This window comes from Rhinopithecus roxellana, chromosome 2 (assembly GCF_007565055.1).
Source record: "Rhinopithecus roxellana isolate Shanxi Qingling chromosome 2, ASM756505v1, whole genome shotgun sequence".
NCBI classification, from domain to species: Eukaryota; Metazoa; Chordata; class Mammalia; order Primates; family Cercopithecidae; genus Rhinopithecus; species Rhinopithecus roxellana.
In genome coordinates this window covers 54914906-54934124 of record NC_044550.1, presented here as the reverse complement: position 1 = coordinate 54934124, position 19219 = coordinate 54914906, and the positions used below count along the sequence as shown (strand labels likewise).

General features: G+C 36.0%; 1 protein-coding gene across 2 annotated transcripts in view; it reads left to right on the top strand.

The window, feature by feature from the left end:
* The window catches only part of CFAP299 (cilia and flagella associated protein 299), a 664335-nt gene that overhangs the window by 243032 nt on the left and 402084 nt on the right, over nucleotides 1-19219 (top strand). For both annotated transcript variants that reach the window (XM_010354116.2, XM_010354117.2), the window contains exon 3: nucleotides 2008-2098. In XM_010354116.2, the coding sequence (XP_010352418.2) occupies nucleotides 2008-2098 (91 nt within the window). The remainder of the gene's footprint in view (nucleotides 1-2007; nucleotides 2099-19219) is intronic.

The following is a 19219-nucleotide window of genomic DNA, read 5'->3' as shown; positions in this document are numbered from 1 at the left end:
TGTACTTGTAAAATGAATTCTCTGTTCAAATTTCACAGAGAATTTCCAACAAACTGTGGTTTTTAAAACAGACCATAAGCAGGAAATTAGGTAGATGCTGAATAACTGATTAGAAGCTTATCCTGTTAGCAGTAGGACACATGTAGATTTTTCTAAACAAGCAAGTGATAAAATTACTTTTCTGTTTGAGACATTTAATAGTAAAGTAGCACATAGTATATATCATAACATAGAACACTCACTTTTGGACAGAACAGTGCATTCAAGAAATTCTCAAATATCTGATTCTCTCCTTTCATGCTAATTAGTAATTATTTTCCATGTAAATTTAGGTTTTTTATTATTAAGTGATATATATTTTATATATATATAATATATATGACAAGCTGAGGAACATAAAGCTAGAAAAGCAAAAGCAGATAAGTTATGATCAATTTAAAGAGCTACATTTCTAGATCAATAACATAAACAGTAGGTTGCAATGATTTAACCTAGTAGTAATTGCTCCTTAACTCTTCGCAAAAAACAATCACTAGGTGTATTTTCTTTCTTAAATATTTCTCAAATCTATCCTTTCCTTCCTATCCTTACCATCACTTCTTTAAATCAGATATTCATTTAAATCTCTTTCTAAAGGTTTGTGATAGTCCCTTAATTAATCCCTGCAGTGTTGCTCTCCTCCAGGCTACCTTTTTCAAAGTTGCTGAATACTGTTTCTAAAACACAGATTTGATTATCTGATTTCCTTGCATTAGACCCTTTTGGTTCAACACTTTCTGGTACAACGACAAGGTCCAACCTCCTTAAGTAGCACACAAGCCTTCCCTGAAAGCGATTGTGAGAAAGAGTTCTAAGACCAGACTCTACTATCTGGACTTACTAAATATTTATAACAATATGTTTATTAAAATGTTAACTTCTATTAATATTAACTGGTTTCTCCCTCACTTCCTGTGTTTACTCTGTTTTGCCATTACACGATTGCCTTGCAATTTTACATTTGTATTTCTTTATTCCTTTGTAGTTAGTGATAATGCTCTCCTTCCACCCCACAAACTGGTTAATACTACCTCAAGTTTTAACATTAAGTTCAAGAATAATTGGTTTTAATTTTGAGATTAAGTGACTTTTCATTGAGTAAGACACTTGTTTTATGAACTCCTCTCATAATTGGTCTATATCTCTATTATTCCAGTTATCACATGGTATGACATTATCCTTATGTATCTGTTTACCTCTATGAGACCATAGGCAACTTGAGAGCAGGAACTATGTCTTGTGCATGATTGTGCCCTGATACAGTTCCTGGTACATAGCAGACACATGATGAAAAAGTTTGTGGAATATGTAGGAAATTGCTGTATAAAGAAAAGATTATTATTTCACAAATCACTCTTGAACTCACTATTATGTGGTTCAGTTTTGTTTGATTGAGATCTTTGTGATACATTTCTTTTAAAATATATTTCCAGAGAATGTTATTTTCTGAATTCTTGATGCTTCCTTTCATCTAATAAAGATAAGTCAACCTAGTTTCCTTCCCTGCCTTGATTGTCTCTACTCATAGAGCTAAAATTAATGCTCTACTCCAGTAACTATATTAGCATAGGTGTCTAGTATTTTCATTTCCTCAAATTAATAAATAAACTGTACTAAAATTATAGACAATTTAAAATTTGTATGGGAAGTGAGCGGTACAAGCATGTTGACTTTTCATGATATGTTAAAAAAAGAACAAAATGGGCATGTAAATGAAATTATGTCTGCCATGAATCTTGATATGGATATATTATTTAAAGGCTTGATTTCAACTATTTATAAATAAAGACTCTATTACTGTATAAAATTAAATTGAGGAATCTAGCAGATCATAATGATTTTATTTATATGGTTTTCTTGTTGCAAGGAAGTTGTCACTTGGAATAAAAAAGCATTATTGTTGGCTCCAGAGTGTTGGAAACATATTTGTTATCTAATATATTACAACTGAAGATCTGCTTTTTATAGGACACTAACAAGTGCTGGTAAAGACCTACAAGATAATTTTCTGATGGCCCTGGCAATGAGAGAAGAAGACAATCGCAATGGAAAACTGAGTGTAAGTGCATTTCACCTAATAGCTTAAAATGTATACACTGAAGGCACAATTAACATTAAAAATATAGCATTAAATATCTTTCTTAAAGTAATTTATAAGATGTAAAATATGGTTCCTCTTTATTAATTACATATTATAGGAATAAATGTAAAAAGTCAAAAATTCTCATTTACATCTCTAGAAGTAGCGAAATGGTTAAAAAGAAAAAGGATTCTAAACATTCATTGCAAAGAAAATGCCTTTGCGTGGCAGAATGGTTCTTTAACCTAGGTAAAGCCTCCTGCTTCTTTTAAACTTAACCTCTTTTTACACTCTCTCAAGTTGCATCACCAACTGACCCCAAGTTTTGTCCCCTGATTTTACATGACTCCTAAAATATAGTACCATAGTCTGCCTTCTAGTCCTACCTTAGAAGATGTGATAGAAATCATATAATAGAAGAATATGTGTTATCATTATTATTTTGAATGATCCAAGGAGAATATATTTTTACTTTATTAAAATGTGTGCTATATCAAATATGTAGAGTATGCGAATATTATTTGGAATAAAGATTTACTTTCATGCTTTGTTAATATGGTATTTGTGATAACAGTCTGTGTAAGTCTTAACATATTCCAAATAAAATTTAATAGAAAAGGCAAATATTCATGCTAAAACTGTAGTAAGTGACTGACTTACAGAAAAATAATCAGAAATAGTGTGATAAAAAATATTTAGAGCAACAGAACAATATGTATATAAGGACATCTATTCTACCAATACTTTCTCAAAAAAATGTTGGAGTTTTTCTCACTATCAGATCCACTGAAAATATCACATGTAGGCAAAACCCTCAATGTACTTCAGAGAGAGAAGAAATCATACCATGTTTAGTTAATAGAATAGAATTAGCCTCGACTTAAAATAAGGGAAAATTTCTTGTAGGAAGTAGGCTGTCAGAGGTTTTAAAAGGGTAGGGATGGAAACATGGGCAGAGACTAGACTTTGGACAGCCTTAGTAATCACAATAGAAAAGTCTGGAATTTATCTGACTGTTAGTATAGCAGCTAGAGAGATTTGAGGAAAGGCAGGAGAAAGTGGTGTCAAAGAACTTGTTAAGGACGTCCAAGAAGGAGCAAATGATTATCAGTGGTCAAACAAGATAAGGACTGAAAAACCATCCATTGTGTTTGCCTGTAGATTATTATTATTTTTTAATTTGTCAAGAACAAATTCCACCCACAGTAAAGCAGTAAAGGTAGAAAACAAATTCCATAAGGTTGAAAAAAATGGTCCACGATTAAATAGTAGGACCAGGAAGCACAGACAGCTTTAGAGACCCAGAGTCTGTGATTTGAACCACAACGATTTGCTTCTTTTCAAACACATCTTCTTTATCTTGTACTTCCATTGTTACCTCCTTTGATGACTAATTACAGCACTATTCACCAACTTACTCAGATCAGAAGCATGTCAGTTACAGACTCTTTCTCTCACCCGTGTTGAATAAACTACTTACCAATTTCTCTTAAGTATAAGTCAAATCAATTTACTTTAATCATCCTAAGTATTGTTTACCTTGATTCAAGCCATTATTATATCTTAAAGAAATTAAAACAGACTTCTAAATGATATGCCTATATATATTCTTGCTCAACTTCCATTCATTTTCCAGTCACCCAAAACAGATTTCTTGTGCATTTGCACAAGTTTGGAATGGTTCTAGGTATTGGGAGCCTGAGGTGCTGCAGAGTTCATGACCTTAGCAGGTTTATATTTTACAGAGTGGAGATAGAAAGTAAGACAAAATAAAAGTGGAATAATTAAATTCAGCTCTAGATGAATACTATAGAAAATATAATATTAATATTTAAATTAATATGCTCTTCCATCATCTGTTTAGACAAAACATTGAAATTTATGTGCAATTTATGTACAAAAATATTTTTAAAATATTTTTATTTGTTGTACAATGCTTCAAATGACAGGGACAATGAATGTTTTTCCCTAGTAATGTAGCTATTTAGCTTTATTTTAAATATGAGCCGTTCATGTATGAAAATGTTTCCACCTCACGCCTCATGTATTTTAGGTTTAAAAATTCTTAAAAGACTAAAATGAATAATTTTATTGTTTCTTTCTCAATTGTATGCAGATCTATTGTTTTCTGAGCAAGTGTAGCTTCCTGATTGCTCATGCTATGAAGTTTTTAGCACTACTACCACAGTGAAGCATTTATAAAGTGTATGCTTATGACAAGTGCTTGTCACAGCACATTGTACTGGTCTGTTTTCGAATAGCCAACAACTCACATTAGAGGCAAATGACAGTAATTCAAACAGATGTAAAAATTCAGAGATCTGAACTCGTCGAGTAAATATATGAGCTATTACAAATGCATTTTCTCAGAAATATCAGTGAAAAATTTATAGAAATTAAATATTTAAATGAGGCGGAAACTAGGACATAATTTAATCTCCAGAAATGTTGCAATAGAAATGGTAGAATTACACAGGATGCTTTAATGAAGACATACATCTTGAGAGCATTTCATGTATATGTTAGAGACTAAGCAACATCTTAGAGGTCAAGATGTGGTAATTGAAGAAAAAACTAGTTAGAAATTAGAGAGGTAAAATGGATTATTTTGAAACAATAATTTCCAATTTCTTTCAAGACTACTCTGAGGTATTTGCATAGCAGATCAATCTATTTTATTTCCTTTCTTGGTGTCTATGATGTAGTTATCTTACAGTTTTTCTACTTTCTTCTGACTTTTTAACTCAATCTCTTTCTTGGGCTGATCATCTTATACCTCCAGTTGACCTGTATCGCTTCTACTATACACATTTTCCCTTAGTAAACCATCAAAACCCATGAGTTCACTGACTACGTTTCTTGCTACAAAAACCAGAAACCTAGATCTTTTTTGTCTATCTATTAATTATGTTTTTACAGTTAGTCATTAAACAAATAGTGATAAATGGCTCTATATGAGGCATCGTACTAACTGCTTGGGATATAATGGGTGGCAAGTGCTTATGGAGCTTACAGTTGTTTGGGGCAGAAAATGAATAATCAAATAATCATTATTTGTATAGAAATAAAAGCAAAAATGCAATGTGACAGGTGCTATGGAGGAAAACACAAAAAGCTCTGATTGTGTGTAAGTGGATAGAGGATGATATAATCAGATTTTCAGACAGAAAACATCAGTGTGCCTTTAGTATAGGGAATAAATTACAGAAAGGATAAAGCAGATGCCAGCAGATGCACTGCAAAATCTGATGAAAAGAAGAGAAATGATTTGAGAGCTATTTAGAAGGCAAACTTGGCAGGATACTGTGATAAGATATAGTTAAGGAAGGGGTAGAAAGAAAGGGGGTGGTCTTTGGAGATAGGTAGATGGTACTGCCACTCTGAGATGTAGTGCACTAAAATATCGGAAATGGGGGACACAGATCATGTGGTTGATTTTGAACATACTGAATTTGAGTTGTTTTTGACAAAAGAATATGTGCAGATGTTAAGAAGCTGGAGAAAAAGATCTGAATTCTACTCCAAAGTTTACCTCCATATTGCTATCCCTCAAATGCTCAACATTTACTCTATTACTAAGTTATTTGTTTTTCCTTTTCCACTTATCAGATTTCACATCCATTTGGTCACCAACCCTGGTCAATTTTACTTGGTAAATAATTCTCAAATAAATGTGGGAGAGAAGGCAATGAAGCCAAAGAGATTGGTAACAGACAGGTCTAAGGGCTCTGTTGCTGTGCTCAGTAGCAAGGACAGTGTTACTGAGATGAAGGTGATGAATGTCCTTAAAAGAATGTATACAAATGGTTAATGTGATCAGACATTCAATTTAAGAGTACACCGGCAGCAGTATATGGGGATAAGTGTGTCTCCATAGAGATGGGGAATGAGATATAAGACAGGGAGGTCAACTGAGAGGCTATTGTAACAGTTCAGGCAATACATAATAGAAGGCTGAGATAAATAAATGACAAAATGAATGGGAAGAGAAAGATTGAGTGATTACTTAGGAGATAAAATCTGCAAACCATGTGCTTGTTTTTATGTAAGAAATGGTGATTTGTGAGATTCAGTGGAGAGTGAGCAGCTGATAATAATTTTAATAATGGAAAGAAGTATAATCCTGGCTTTAGAGGATTTAGTATAGTTCAGTGATTAAAAAACAAAATTTTGAGGTAGACAGTAACTAGACTGAAGTTCCAGACTCACTGCCTACCAAGTATTATGGATTGCAAAGGACATTACTGTATTTTCTAAGCCACAATTTCCTTCTCTGTGATGTGGGAATTAAAAGAGTACCTTCATCTTAATATTATTATTGAAAATATAGATTAAGCATTTGTCACACTGTATGATACATGACAACTATTTAATATATAATAAATTTTATAATAAAGGAGTGTTATAACTATAAAGCTATAATTGTGAATAAATAGATATAGAAAATATGCAATACTTTTTTCTCATAGTCTTTAAGGAAAACATTGATTAGATTTGAATTTCTCTTTAGAAAAGATAGTTGAAACAGTTCTTTGAGACAATCAGTTGCTTATATATTTTATTAGAGATGTAAATATTGCTGGTCATTGTAAGATATTATGGCCATCAGAATATTTTTTAAAGAAACTATAGATTTTTTAGTGTTGTAGGAACCACTCTCCATTTTAACTTATACTCTGTCCAAACCACTTTACTATTTGTCAAAAACAAAGATTTTTGGGAGATGGGTCCTCCCTATAGTGCTTCTAATGTAATAGGATTATGTAACTCTTTCTAGTGAATAAGCATCCTCCCTATAGTGCTTCTAATGTAATAGGATTATGTAACTCTTTCTAGTGAATAAGCAGCTAGGGGAGGAGATAATTATTTTTCAGATGGTAGCAAACTAAGAATCCCTGATTTGTTGAATGAAAAAAGTAAAAATAAAACATTTCCTTTCTAATCAAAGACTCATGAAGATAATAATGAGAGGTCACATGTCACATGCTGTTCTGGGTAGGAAAAGTGAGACCCATTGACACTTATTTTCCCACTGAATGTTGACTGTGTAAACAGTCACATGGGTGACTAGTTTTGGCTTTGAAATATGCATTATTGAAACTAGTAAAAAAAATTCCCTACAGCTTTTCCTTTGTCATTCAAAGAAACCACTGTACCTGGGTCAGGAAAACTTATGAATTAGGTGGTTCCTAATATACCCATTTCCTGTGTTGAAATCTCTATGAAACATAAGATTGTGTTGTATATGACCAATAACATTGTGCTGACATGATCTTTTCCCGCCTTGCTATTTTCCAACTTTTATAAAATGTTCCCTTTCAAGAAAATGAAGGTATTATACAGATGTTTATTTATTTTTTAATAGAATTCATGCTTGTCTACTAATAAACCCTTATGGAAATTATATGACTCACACCATCTTACCCTCATTTTAAATAAATTACATCAACGTTTTGGGGAAAATGTATATCAACGTTTATTTCACTAGAAAAAGTATAGCTGGATAGATCTTTAATTTCCTTATTTCCTGGATGAAAATTTGATACAGAGGCAGTGAGAAGTGCAGGACAGAATAAAGGTTATGGAGTCATCTTATCTGAGTTTGAATCTTGAGTTTTCTACTTATCACAAACTAAAGACACATTTCTCAACACAGCCTCAGTTTCCCCACCCAAAGTATGGGGATAATAATTTTCACACTGCTGAGATATTTATAGAATAAAATTATATAATGTGTAAAGCACATCTAAGCCTAAAACTTGGTAGGTGTGTTTTTTTTTTTCTTTTCTGAGACAGTGCTTTGCTCTGTTGCCCAGGTTGGAGCACAGTGGTACCATCATGGCTCATTGCAGCCAAGATTTCCTGGGCTCAAGTATTCTCCCACCTCAGCGTCCTGAAAAGCTGAAACTACTGGCATGTGTTGCCACACCCAGCTATTTTTTAAAGTTATTTGTAGAGACAGGGTTTCCCTATGTTGCCCGGGCTAGTCTTGAACACCTGGGCTCAAATTACCCTCTTGTTGGGCCTCCTAAAGTGCAAGCTACTGCATTATAGATGTTTAATAAAGCATAAATACCATGTGTTACGTTAGGTCAGATTCCCTAAAAGCAGAGCCTAGGATGCCAATTTTAGTGCAAGTGATCTATTGAGAAAATTCTCTCATCTGAAACCTGTTATGGCATGATGGAAGCATGATACTATAGAGGAAGAAGCTAGGCAGAGATGTGGTTTCAGTGGAAATCTAGTCTCAGTCTGATCTCACAGAGAGCTCTGGAGTATGAGAGATTGTTCTGCCTGCGGCAAGGGGAATTTGCTTGTATACATTTCCTTCGCCATTCCTCTCTCCATCAATTAATCATCAGCTGCCACAGAGGTGGGAGATGGAGAAGTAGCTCCTGTCAGCTAAGGACAGTCCTTTCAAGGAGGGTGCAGGTGGGAACTATTGGCTTTTAACACCTGCAGCTCTGGAGCTGGGTACATCTGCCTGGGAAATGAGATCTAAAAGGGATACTACCAACATCCACTGCAGTGCTCTATAACTACAGATGCTAAAGCTTAGTTCTAGCCATTTTAGAAAAAAAAAAGTATGTAATTGTTTCACTAATGTAATCTTACATAAGCAAAACATAATTCTGTTTAGGTATTTAAAGTTATCAATCATTTTATGTGAAAATTTAATGATATCTTTAGTGTTACATATCTGACATGAGATATAGCCATTTGAATTGAAATAAAAAGTATTTGGTCATTTGCAAATAACCAAAAGCCCAAGCATGATTTGGTGTCCAAAAATTTTACATATGTAAGAAACTTTCCAAGTTAAATCTTGTGTCTGCTAGTACATGTCCCATATATAATTGGTGCTGGGTTTTTCAAACTGACAGAATCAAGACAGCCAATTATACTTCATTAAGACAATTAGATAATAATAATAATGATTATAATTTCAGCAATAGCTAACATATATTAAAAGCTTACCAAGTACTGGGCATTTTTCATAAGTGCTTTATATCCTTGAACTCTTAATATTTACTACATATATGAAATAGAAATAGGCATTATTTTTATATCCACTTTATAGATGAGAATTCTGAGGCACGAAGAGGTTGAACATGTTATCTAGGTTTACATAACTGATTAGTGAGTGACTTGAAATCAAATCTAGGCAGTCTGGCTCCAGAGTCTGATTTTAACCTCTATGCAAATGAACAAAATTGCCCTTCACAGAGCAAGACTTATGAAACCATATTACTTATGACAGTGGGGTATTAGCTCGGATGTAGCAGGTAAACCTGATGTTAATAACAACAGTAGATATATTAGTAGCTTGTATTGCATGACTGTCACTGCTCTAAGCACTTTATATGTTAACTCAATCACATTAGGTGACAAAATGAGTCACAGAGAGGTTAAATACTTTGCCCAAAGTTCATGGTAAAACTCATATTTAAACTCAAGCAATCTGGGTCCAGATTCTGGGCTCATTAACCATTGTGCCCCCAAAGAGAGACACTCATCCATGGAAACATGAATATTACTTCCATGTGATTTAATTAAATATGAAAATATGGGAAAAAATCTCTTTATACCTCCTGGGAAGAATTTATTTAACAAAATGCTAAAATCACAACCCATTAAAAATATTTAGTAAATCTGATTTCATTAAAACTAAGATCTTTTACTGACAAAAGGTAACTAGGAATGTTTAAAGACAAGCCACATATATTTGTAATACATAAAACTGAAAAAGCATTTGTATCAATAACTTAAAAAGAATTTTTACTAGTTAAAAAAATCCAATCAACAACTGTACAGATAATAAGCAGGCAATTTAGGGATGAGGATGCCAAATAGTTCAATAAATAGGAAAAGACACTCAACTAATCTGATTGCTAATCACAGACAAGAGAATTAAAATGAGCTATATTTCACACCCACGAGGTCGACAAAAATTTTTTTTTTTTTTGCTTTACTTTTTTTTTTTTTTCTTTTTTTTTCTTTTTTTTTTTTTATTATACTTTAAGTTCTAGGGTACATGTGCATAACGTGCAGGTTTGTTACATATGTATATTTGTGCCATGTTGGTGTGCTGCACCCATCAACTCATCAGCACCCATCAATTCATCATTTATATCATGTATAACTCCCCAATGCAATCCCTCCCTCCTACCCCCTCCCCCCTCCCCATGATAGGCCCCAGTGTGTGATGTTCCCCTTCCCGAGTCCAAGTGATCTCATTGTTCATTTCCCACCTGTGAGTGAGAACATGCGGCGTTTGGTTTTCTCTTCTTGTGAGAGTTTGCTAAGAATGATGGTTTCCAGCTGCATCCATGTCCCTACAAAGGACACAAACTCATCCTTTTTTATGGCTGCATAGTATTCCATGGTGTATATGTGCCACATTTTCTTAATCCAGTCTGTCACAGATGGACATTTGGGTTGATTCCAAGTCTTTGCTATTGTGAATAGTGCCGCAATAAACATACGTGTGCATGTGTCTTTGTAGTAGAATAATTTATAATCCTTTGGGTATATACCCAGTAGTGGGATGGCTGGGTCATATGGTACATCTAGTTCTAGATCCTTGAGGAATTGCCATACTGTTTTCTATAATGGTTGAACTAGTTTACAGTCCCACCAACAGTGTAAAAGTGTTCCTATTTCTCCACATCCTCTCCAACAACTGTTGTTTCCTGATTTTTTAATGATTGCCATTCTAACTGGTGTGAGATGGTATCTCATTGTGGTTTTGATTAGCATTTCTCAGATGGCCAGTGATGATGAGCATTTTTTCATGTGTCTGTTGGCTGTATGAATGTCTTCTTTTGAGAAATGTCTGTTCATGTCCTTTGCCCATTTTTTTGATGGGGTTGTTTGTTTTTTCCTTGTATATTTGTTTGAGTTCTTTGTAGATTCTGGATATTAGCCCTTTGTCAGATGAGTAGATTGCAAAAATTTTCTCCCATTCTGTAGGTGGCCTGTTCACTCTGATGGTAGTTTCTTTTGCTGTGCAGAAGCTCTTTAGTTTAATTAGATCCCATTTGTCAATTTTGGCTTTTGCTGCCATTGCTTTTGGTGTTTTAGACATGAAGTGCTTGCCCATGCCTATGTCCTGAATGGTACTACCTAGATTTTCTTCTAGGGTTTTTATGGTATTAGGTCTAACATTTAAGTCTCTAATCCATCTTGAATTAATCTTCGTGTAAGGAGTAAGGAAAGGATCCAGTTTCAGCTTTCTACTTATGGCTAGCCAATTTTCCCAGCACCATTTATTAAATAGGGAATCCTTTCCCCATTTCTTGTTTCTCTCAGGTTTGTCAAAGATCAGATGGCTGTAGATGTGTGGTATTATTTCTGAGGACTCTGTTCTGTTCCATTGGTCTATATCTCTGTTTTGGTACCAGTACCATGCTGTTTTGGTTACTGTAGCCTTGTAGTATAGTTTGAAGTCAGGTAGCGTGACACCTCCAGCTTTGTCCTTTTGACTTAGGATTGTCTTGGCAATGCGGGCTCTTTTTTGGTTCCATATGAACTTTAAAGCAGATTTTTCCAATTCTGTGAAGAAACTCATTGGTAGCTTGATGGGGATGGCATTGAATCTATAAATTACCTTGGGCAGTATGGCCATTTTCACGATATTGATTCTTCCTATCCATGAGCATGGTATGTTCTTCCATTTGTTTGTGTCCTCTTTGATTTCACTGAGCAGTGGTGTGTAGTTCTCCTTGAAGAGGTCCTTGACATCCCTTGTAAGTTGGATTCCTAGGTATTTTATTCTCTTTGAAGCAATTGTGAATGGAAGTTCATTCCTGATTTGGCTGTCTGCTTGTCTGTTACTGGTGTATAAGAATGCTTGTGATTTTTGCACATTAATTTTGTATCCTGAGACTTTGCTGAAGTTGCTTATCAGCTTAAGGAGATTTTGGGCTGAGACGATGGGGTTTTCTAAATATACAATCATGTCATCTGCAAACAGGGACAATTTGACTTCTTCTTTTCCTAACTGAATACCCTTGATTTCTTTCTCTTGCCTGATTGCCCTAGCCAGAACTTCCAACACTATGTTGAATAGGAGTGGTGAGAGAGGGCATCCCTGTCTTGTACCAGTTTTCAAAGGGAATTTTTCCAGTTTTTGCCCATTCAGTATGATATTAGCTGTGGGTTTGTCATAAATAGCTCTTATTATTTTGAGGTACGTTCCATCAATACCGAATTTATTGAGCATTTTTAGCATGAAGGGCTGTTGAATTTTGTCAAAAGCCTTTTCTGCATCTATTGAGATAATCATGTGGTTCTTGACTTTGGTTCTGTTTATATGCTGGATTATGTTTATTGACTTGCGAATGTTGAACCAGCCTTGCATCCCAGGGATGAAGCCCACTTGATCATGGTGGATAAGCTTTTGGATGTGCTGCTGAATCCAGTTTGCCAGTATTTTATTGAGGATTTTTGCATCGATGTTCATCAGGGATATTGGTCTAAAATTCTCTTTTTTTGTTGTGTCTCTGCCAGGCTTTGGTATCAGGATGATGTTGGCCTCATAAAATGAGTTAGGGAGGATTCCCTCTTTTTCTATTGATTGGAATAGTTTCAGAAGGAATGGTATCAGCTCCTCCTTGTACCTCTGGTAGAATTCAGCTGTGAATCCATATGGTCCTGGACTTTTTTTGGTGGGTAGGCTATTAATTGTTGCCTCCATTTCAGAGCCTGCTATTGGTCTATTCAGGGATTCCACTTCTTCCTGGTTTAGTCTTGGGAGAGTGTAAGTGTCCAGGAAATTATCCATTTCTTCTAGATTTTCTAGTTGATTTGCATAGAGGTGTTTATAGTATTCTCTGATGGTAGTTTGTATTTCTGTGGGGTCGGTGGTGATATCCTCTTTATCATTTTTTATTGCATCTATTTGATTCCTCTCTCTTTTCTTCTTTATTAGTCTTGCTGGCGGTCTGTCAATTTTGTTGATCTTTTCAAAAAACCAACTCCTGGATTCATTGATTTTTTGGAGGGTTTTTGTGTCTCTATCTCCTTCAGTTCTGCTCTGATCTTTGTTATTTCTTGCCTTCTGCTAGCTTTTGAATGTGTTTGCTCTTGCCTCTCTAGTTCTTTTAATTGTGATGTTAGAGTGTCGATTTTAGATCTTTCCTGCTTTCTCTTGTGGGCATTTAGTGCTATAAATTTCCCTCTACGCACTGCTTTAAATGTGTCCCAGAGATTCTGGTATGTTGTATCTTTGTTCTCATTGGTTTCAAAGAACATCTTTATTTCTGCCTTCATTTCGTTATGTACCCAGTATTCATTCAGGAGCAGGTTGTTCAGTTTCCATGTAGTCGAGCAGTTTTGATTGTGTTTCTTAGTCCTGAGTTCTAGTTTGATTGCACTGTGGTCTGAGAGACAGTTTGTTATAATTTCTGTTCTTTTACATTTGCTGAGGAGTGCTTTACTTCCAATTATGTGGTCAATTTTGGAATAAGTGCAATGTGGTGCTGAGAAGAATGTATATTCTGTTGATTTTGGGTGGAGAGTTCTATAGATGTCTATTAGGTCCGCTTGGTGCAGAGATGAGTTCAATTCCTGGATATCCTTGTTAACTTTCTGTCTCGTTGCTCTGTCTAATGTTGACAGTGGAGTGTTGAAGTCTCCCATTATTATTGTGTGGGATTCTAAGTCTCTTTGTAAGTCTCTAAGGACTTGCTTTATGAATCTGGGTGCTCCTGTATTGGGTGCATATATATTTAGGAGAGTTAGCTCTTCCTGTTGAATTGATCCCTTTGCCATTATGTAATGGCCTTCTTTGTCTCTTTTGATCTTTGATGGTTTAAAGTCTGTTTTATCAGAGACTAGGATTGCAACTCTTGCTTTTTTTTGTTCTCCATTTGCTTGGTAGATCTTCCTCCATCCCTTTATTTTGAGCCTATGTATGTCTCTGCATGTGAGATGGGTCTCCTGAATACAGCAGACTGAAGGGTCTTGACTCTTTATCCAGTTTGCCAGTCTGTGTCTTTTAATTGGAGCATTTAGTCCATTTACATTTAAGGTTAATGTTGTTATGTGTGAACTTGATCCTGCCATTATGATATTAACTGGTTATTTTGCTCGTTAGTTGCTGCAGTTTCTTCCTAGCCTCGATGGTCTTTACATTTTGGCATGTTTTTGCGATGGCTGGTACCGCTTTTTCCTTTCCATGTTTAGGGCTTCCTTCAGGGTCTCTTGTAAGGCAGGCCTGGTGGTGACAAAATCTATAAGCATTTGCTTATCTGTAAAGGATTTTATTTCTCCTTCACTTATGAAACTTAGTTTGGCTGGATATGAAATTCTGGGTTGAAAATTCTTTTCTTTAAGAACGTTGAATATTGGCCCCCACTCTCTTCTGGCTTGTAGAGTTTCTGCCGAGAGATCTGCTGTTAGTCTGATGGGCTTCCCTTTGTGGGTAACCTGACCTTTCTCTCTGGCTGCTCTGAAGATTTTTTCCTTCATTTCAACTTTGGTGAATCTGGCAATTATATGTCTTGGAGTTGCTCTTCTGGAGGAGTATCTTTGTGGCGTTCTCTGTATTTCCTGAATTTGAATGTTGGCCTGCCCTACTAGGTTGGGGAAGTTCTCCTGGATGATATCCTGAAAAGTGTTTTCCAAGTTGGTTCCATTTTCCCCCTCACTTCCAGGCACCCCAATCAGACGTAGATTTGGTCTTTTTACATAATCCCATACTTCTTGCAGGCTTTGTTCATTTCTTTTTCTTCTTTTTTCTTTTGGTTTCTCTTCTCGCTTCATTTCATTCATTTGATCCTCGATCGCTGATACTCTTTCTTCCAGTTAATCGAGTCGGTTACTGAAGCTTGTGCATTTGTCACGTATTTCTCGTGTCATGGTTTTCATCTCTGTCATTTCGTTTATGACCTTCTCTGCATTAATTAGTCTAGCTGTCAATTCTTCCACTCTTTTTTCAAGATTTTTAGTTTCTTTGCACTGGGTACGTAATTCCTCCTTTAGCTCTGATAAGTTTGATGGACTGAAGCCTTCTTCTCTCATCTCGTCAAAGTCATTCTCTGACCAGCTTTGATCCGTTGCTGGCGATGGGCTGCGCTCCTTTGCATGGGGAGATGCGCTCTTATTTTTTGAATTTCCAGCTTTTCTGCCTTGCTTTTTCCCCATCTTTGTGGTTTTATCTGTCTCTAGTCTTTGATGATGGTGACGTACTGATGGGGTTTTGGTATAGGTGTCCTTCCTGTTTGATAGTTTTCCTTCTGACAGTCAGGACCCTCAGCTATAGGTCTGTTGGAGATTGCTTGAGGTCCACTCCAGACCCTGTTTGCCTGGGTATCAGCAGCAGAGGTTGCAGAAGATAGAATATTGCTGAACAGCGAGTGTATCTGTCTGATTCTTACTTTGGAAGCTTCCTCTCAGGTGTGTACTGCACCCTGTGAGGTGTGGGGTGTCAGACTGCCCCTAGTGGGGGATGTCTCCCATTTAGGCTACTCAGGGGTCAGTGACCCACTTGAGCAGGCAGTCTGTCTGTTCTTAGATCTCAACCTCCATGTTGGGAGATCCACTGCTCTCTTCAAAGCTGTCAGACAGTGTGGTTCACGTCTGCTCAGGCCTCTCCTGCTTCCCCTGTTGTTTTTTCTTAGCTGAGCCCTGCCCCCAGAGGTGGAGTCTATAGAGACAGGCAGGTTTCCTTGAACTGCTGTGAGCTCCACCCAGTTCGAGCTTCCCAGCGGCTTTGTTTACCTACTTAAGCCTCAGCAATGGTGGGCGCCCCTCCCCCAGCCTCGGACTGCTGTGTTAACAATGAGGGAGGCTCCTTGGGCGTGGGACCCTCCCGGCCAGGTGAGGGATATATTCTTCTGGTGTGCCCGTTTGCTTAAAGCGCGGTATTGGGGTGGGAGTTACCCGATTTTCCAGGTGTTGTGTGTCTCAGTTCCCCTGGCTAGGAAAAGGGATTCCCTTCCCCCTTGCGCTTTCCAGGTGAGGCGATGCCTCGCCCTGCTTCAGCTCTCGCTGGTCAGGCTGCAGCAGCTGACCAGTGCCGATTGTCAGGCACTCCCTAGTGAGATGACCCCAGTACCTCAGTTGAAAATGCAGAAATCACCCCGGTCTTCTGTGTCGCTCGCGCTGGGAGTTGGAGACTGGAGCTGTTCCTATTCGGCCATCTTGCTCCGCCCCCCGACAAAAATTTTAAAAGACCAGTTATTCCAAATGCAGGTGAGATGTGAAGTAAGAAACCATGTTTGGTGATGGCAGTAGAGTACATTGTTAGGCAACTTTAGAGAGCAGTTTGACAGTATCTAGTAAAGAGAAAGATGTGTATAATCTTTATACTAGTAGATAAATAATTGAGAGAAACTCTCAATCATATAAGCAAGGAGATAATTACAAGTCTGTAATTATCATGTAAGTGTTATTGTAGCATTGCTCATAATAGCAGCATAACCTAAATGTTCATAAACATAAGAACAGGTTGTTGTCCATTCTTACAATGGGACATTATACAGAAATTAATGCAAAAATATAGGCATTCTTTATGTCAACGTAGGATCATCCCAGAGACATCGAGTTTAGTTAAAAGGAAAAATGGCATGTTTCAGAATGATGTGTACAGAATGACTCTCAGTCAATGATGAATTTGTTCCTTCTTGTGTTTCAGTTTCCTTGTCGGTAAATTGGATTACAAACTGTATCAATTTATACAGGTAAAAGTATTTAAAACACTATTTAGAACGCAGAATGAGCTGGACGCGGTGGCTCACGCCTGTAATCCCAGCACTTTGAGAGGCTGAGATGGGCAGATCAAGAGGTCAGGAGTTTGAGACTAGCCTGACCAACATGGTGAAACCCTGTCTCTACTAAAAATACAAAAAAAAAAAAAAAAAGCCAAGTGTGGTGGCAGGTGCCTATAACTCAGCTACTTGGGAGGCTGAGGCAGGAGAATTGTTTCAACCCAGGAGGCGGAGGTTGCAATGAGCTGAGACTGAGCCACTGCACTTCAACCTGGGTGACAGGTGACAGAGTTGAGACTCTGTCTCAAAAACAAACAAACAAAAAAGAACCCATACACATAGAATGCTTAATAACTTATTATTTTAAATGTTTATATAAGGTTCAAAAACTGACACAATAATCATTTGTATGGACATACTCATGTTGTAATCATATAAGAACTTTATAGTACACACTGAGGAATAATATACCTTAAGTTAAGGAAAATGGTTACATTGTGCTAGGTAGGAGGAAGTTGGAAAAGAAAGGAGGAAGAAGAGTAGGATTAAAGAATAGACTCTTATATGATGCTTTGTTTCTTTAACATTTGTGATTCCAATATGTGAGAATGTTAAGATTTGAGTAAGTTGATTAGCAGGATGTTGGTTACCTGATATTAGATATAATAGTTACATTAATATTTGTTATATTAGCCTTTCTTAACTTACTTTATATTTGAAATATTTTATATTCATACATAGAAGCAAGAAACATAGATTAAAATACTTTAGGAAAATTTTTAAGTGGACAATTGTTGGTGAATTTATTATATCTAGTAACTTTTGTTTACAAAGAAACAAACAAACAAAAAAAAAACCATGCAGCAAAGAGGTAGAACCTTGGGGTAGCACCTCACAATTCTTTCTTCTCTGGAAATGGAATGCAGATCCAGGACAGGTGCCCTAGAGGCCATGGATGTCCTCCCTAATCCCTAACCCTCTCCACCTAGATGATCAATTACTGTTGAGCCAATAGGATTCCCTCTGTTGGAAAGGGATGTTAGAAATGGAGAGACACAGAGCCACAGTCACTGAGGCTAATCTTTTAAAATGTATGATCATAATCTCCTGCTGCTGAGGTCCCTAATCTACTCATGTACTTGTCCCTTTGTTTGGAAGGGCCTTCAATAGGATCTTTGAATTTGGGAGATACTGCAGGACCATTTCAGTAAATCCTCCATTTTGCTTAGAGTTCAATTTGTGGTTTACAGCAAAGAGAATATTAACTACAATCTTAAAATCAATATAGTTTATTTTTAACAAAGAGAGAATAATCATTTAGTATAATCCTTTTGTGGGAACAGATTTTTACTAATTCCATCCAGAAGAAACTTTCAAAAACATTGGTATACTGGAGTCTATGGATTCACACTCTGTATGCAACTAAGAAAGCTATTATTTCTTTTAAACTCAATTTTATGTACTTGTTTCACATATTAAAATACTAATTAAGAGCTATTAAAATTGCTACAAGTTTTGGAGAAATAGAATTCAAAATGGGGTGGGTGCAATAAGATGTAAAATTAGTGAATTTGCTGATTGCAGTGATGTACATAAGGGTTTTTACCTTTTAAAACATTTGTGTTACTGAAATTATAAAAGGTGCTATTGTACGTAAGTGAGGAAGCATTTACAGATTGTTTTGGATTTGTATATGTGCAATAAAGGACAAATATATCCATGTGACCATTTGACCCTTGATGCAAAATGATAGTAATATTTCTTTCTTCAGCTCTATAAATTGTTAGAAAAAACTCCTGGCTGCCTAATGTTAACAAGTACAATGCCTTTCATATTACAAATGATACGAAACAAGAAGAGGAAAAAAATAATTTGCTATGTGAAACATATCATTAGACATGGATAAATTAAATGGCTATTCTGTCAAACAAATAGTTTTACTTCTCAAAATTAAAAGAGGGCCTCATAAGAAAGATTTTAATAAAAATCAGTTGTCAGGAAAGATGTTGAGTGTGCTCTAATAAATAACAGAGCTAATCTTCAGAGCATTAAGAGGGATATAACCACAACTACTCTCTAAAATTTACGAAAATTATGGCTCAATCTAATTTGCAAAGCATGATGGTGAATTTGGCAGAAAACACTGAAGTAATATGTAACAGTTCTAATTTAGTGCTTTTGCTGTTAGGAGTAAATTATGTTGCATAATATTTGAAACATTTTTTCTTCTGATTTTCCAGTTGAATATAATTTAATACTTTAAGAGTTTGGGGTGTATAGTACAGTTTGGATCAGAAACAGAAATTTAGCAATCATGCTGACTTCTCTTTTTCTCCTTAATTTTAAGATGTGGTGAATTAATTCAATGCTCTTTACAACCTAACTT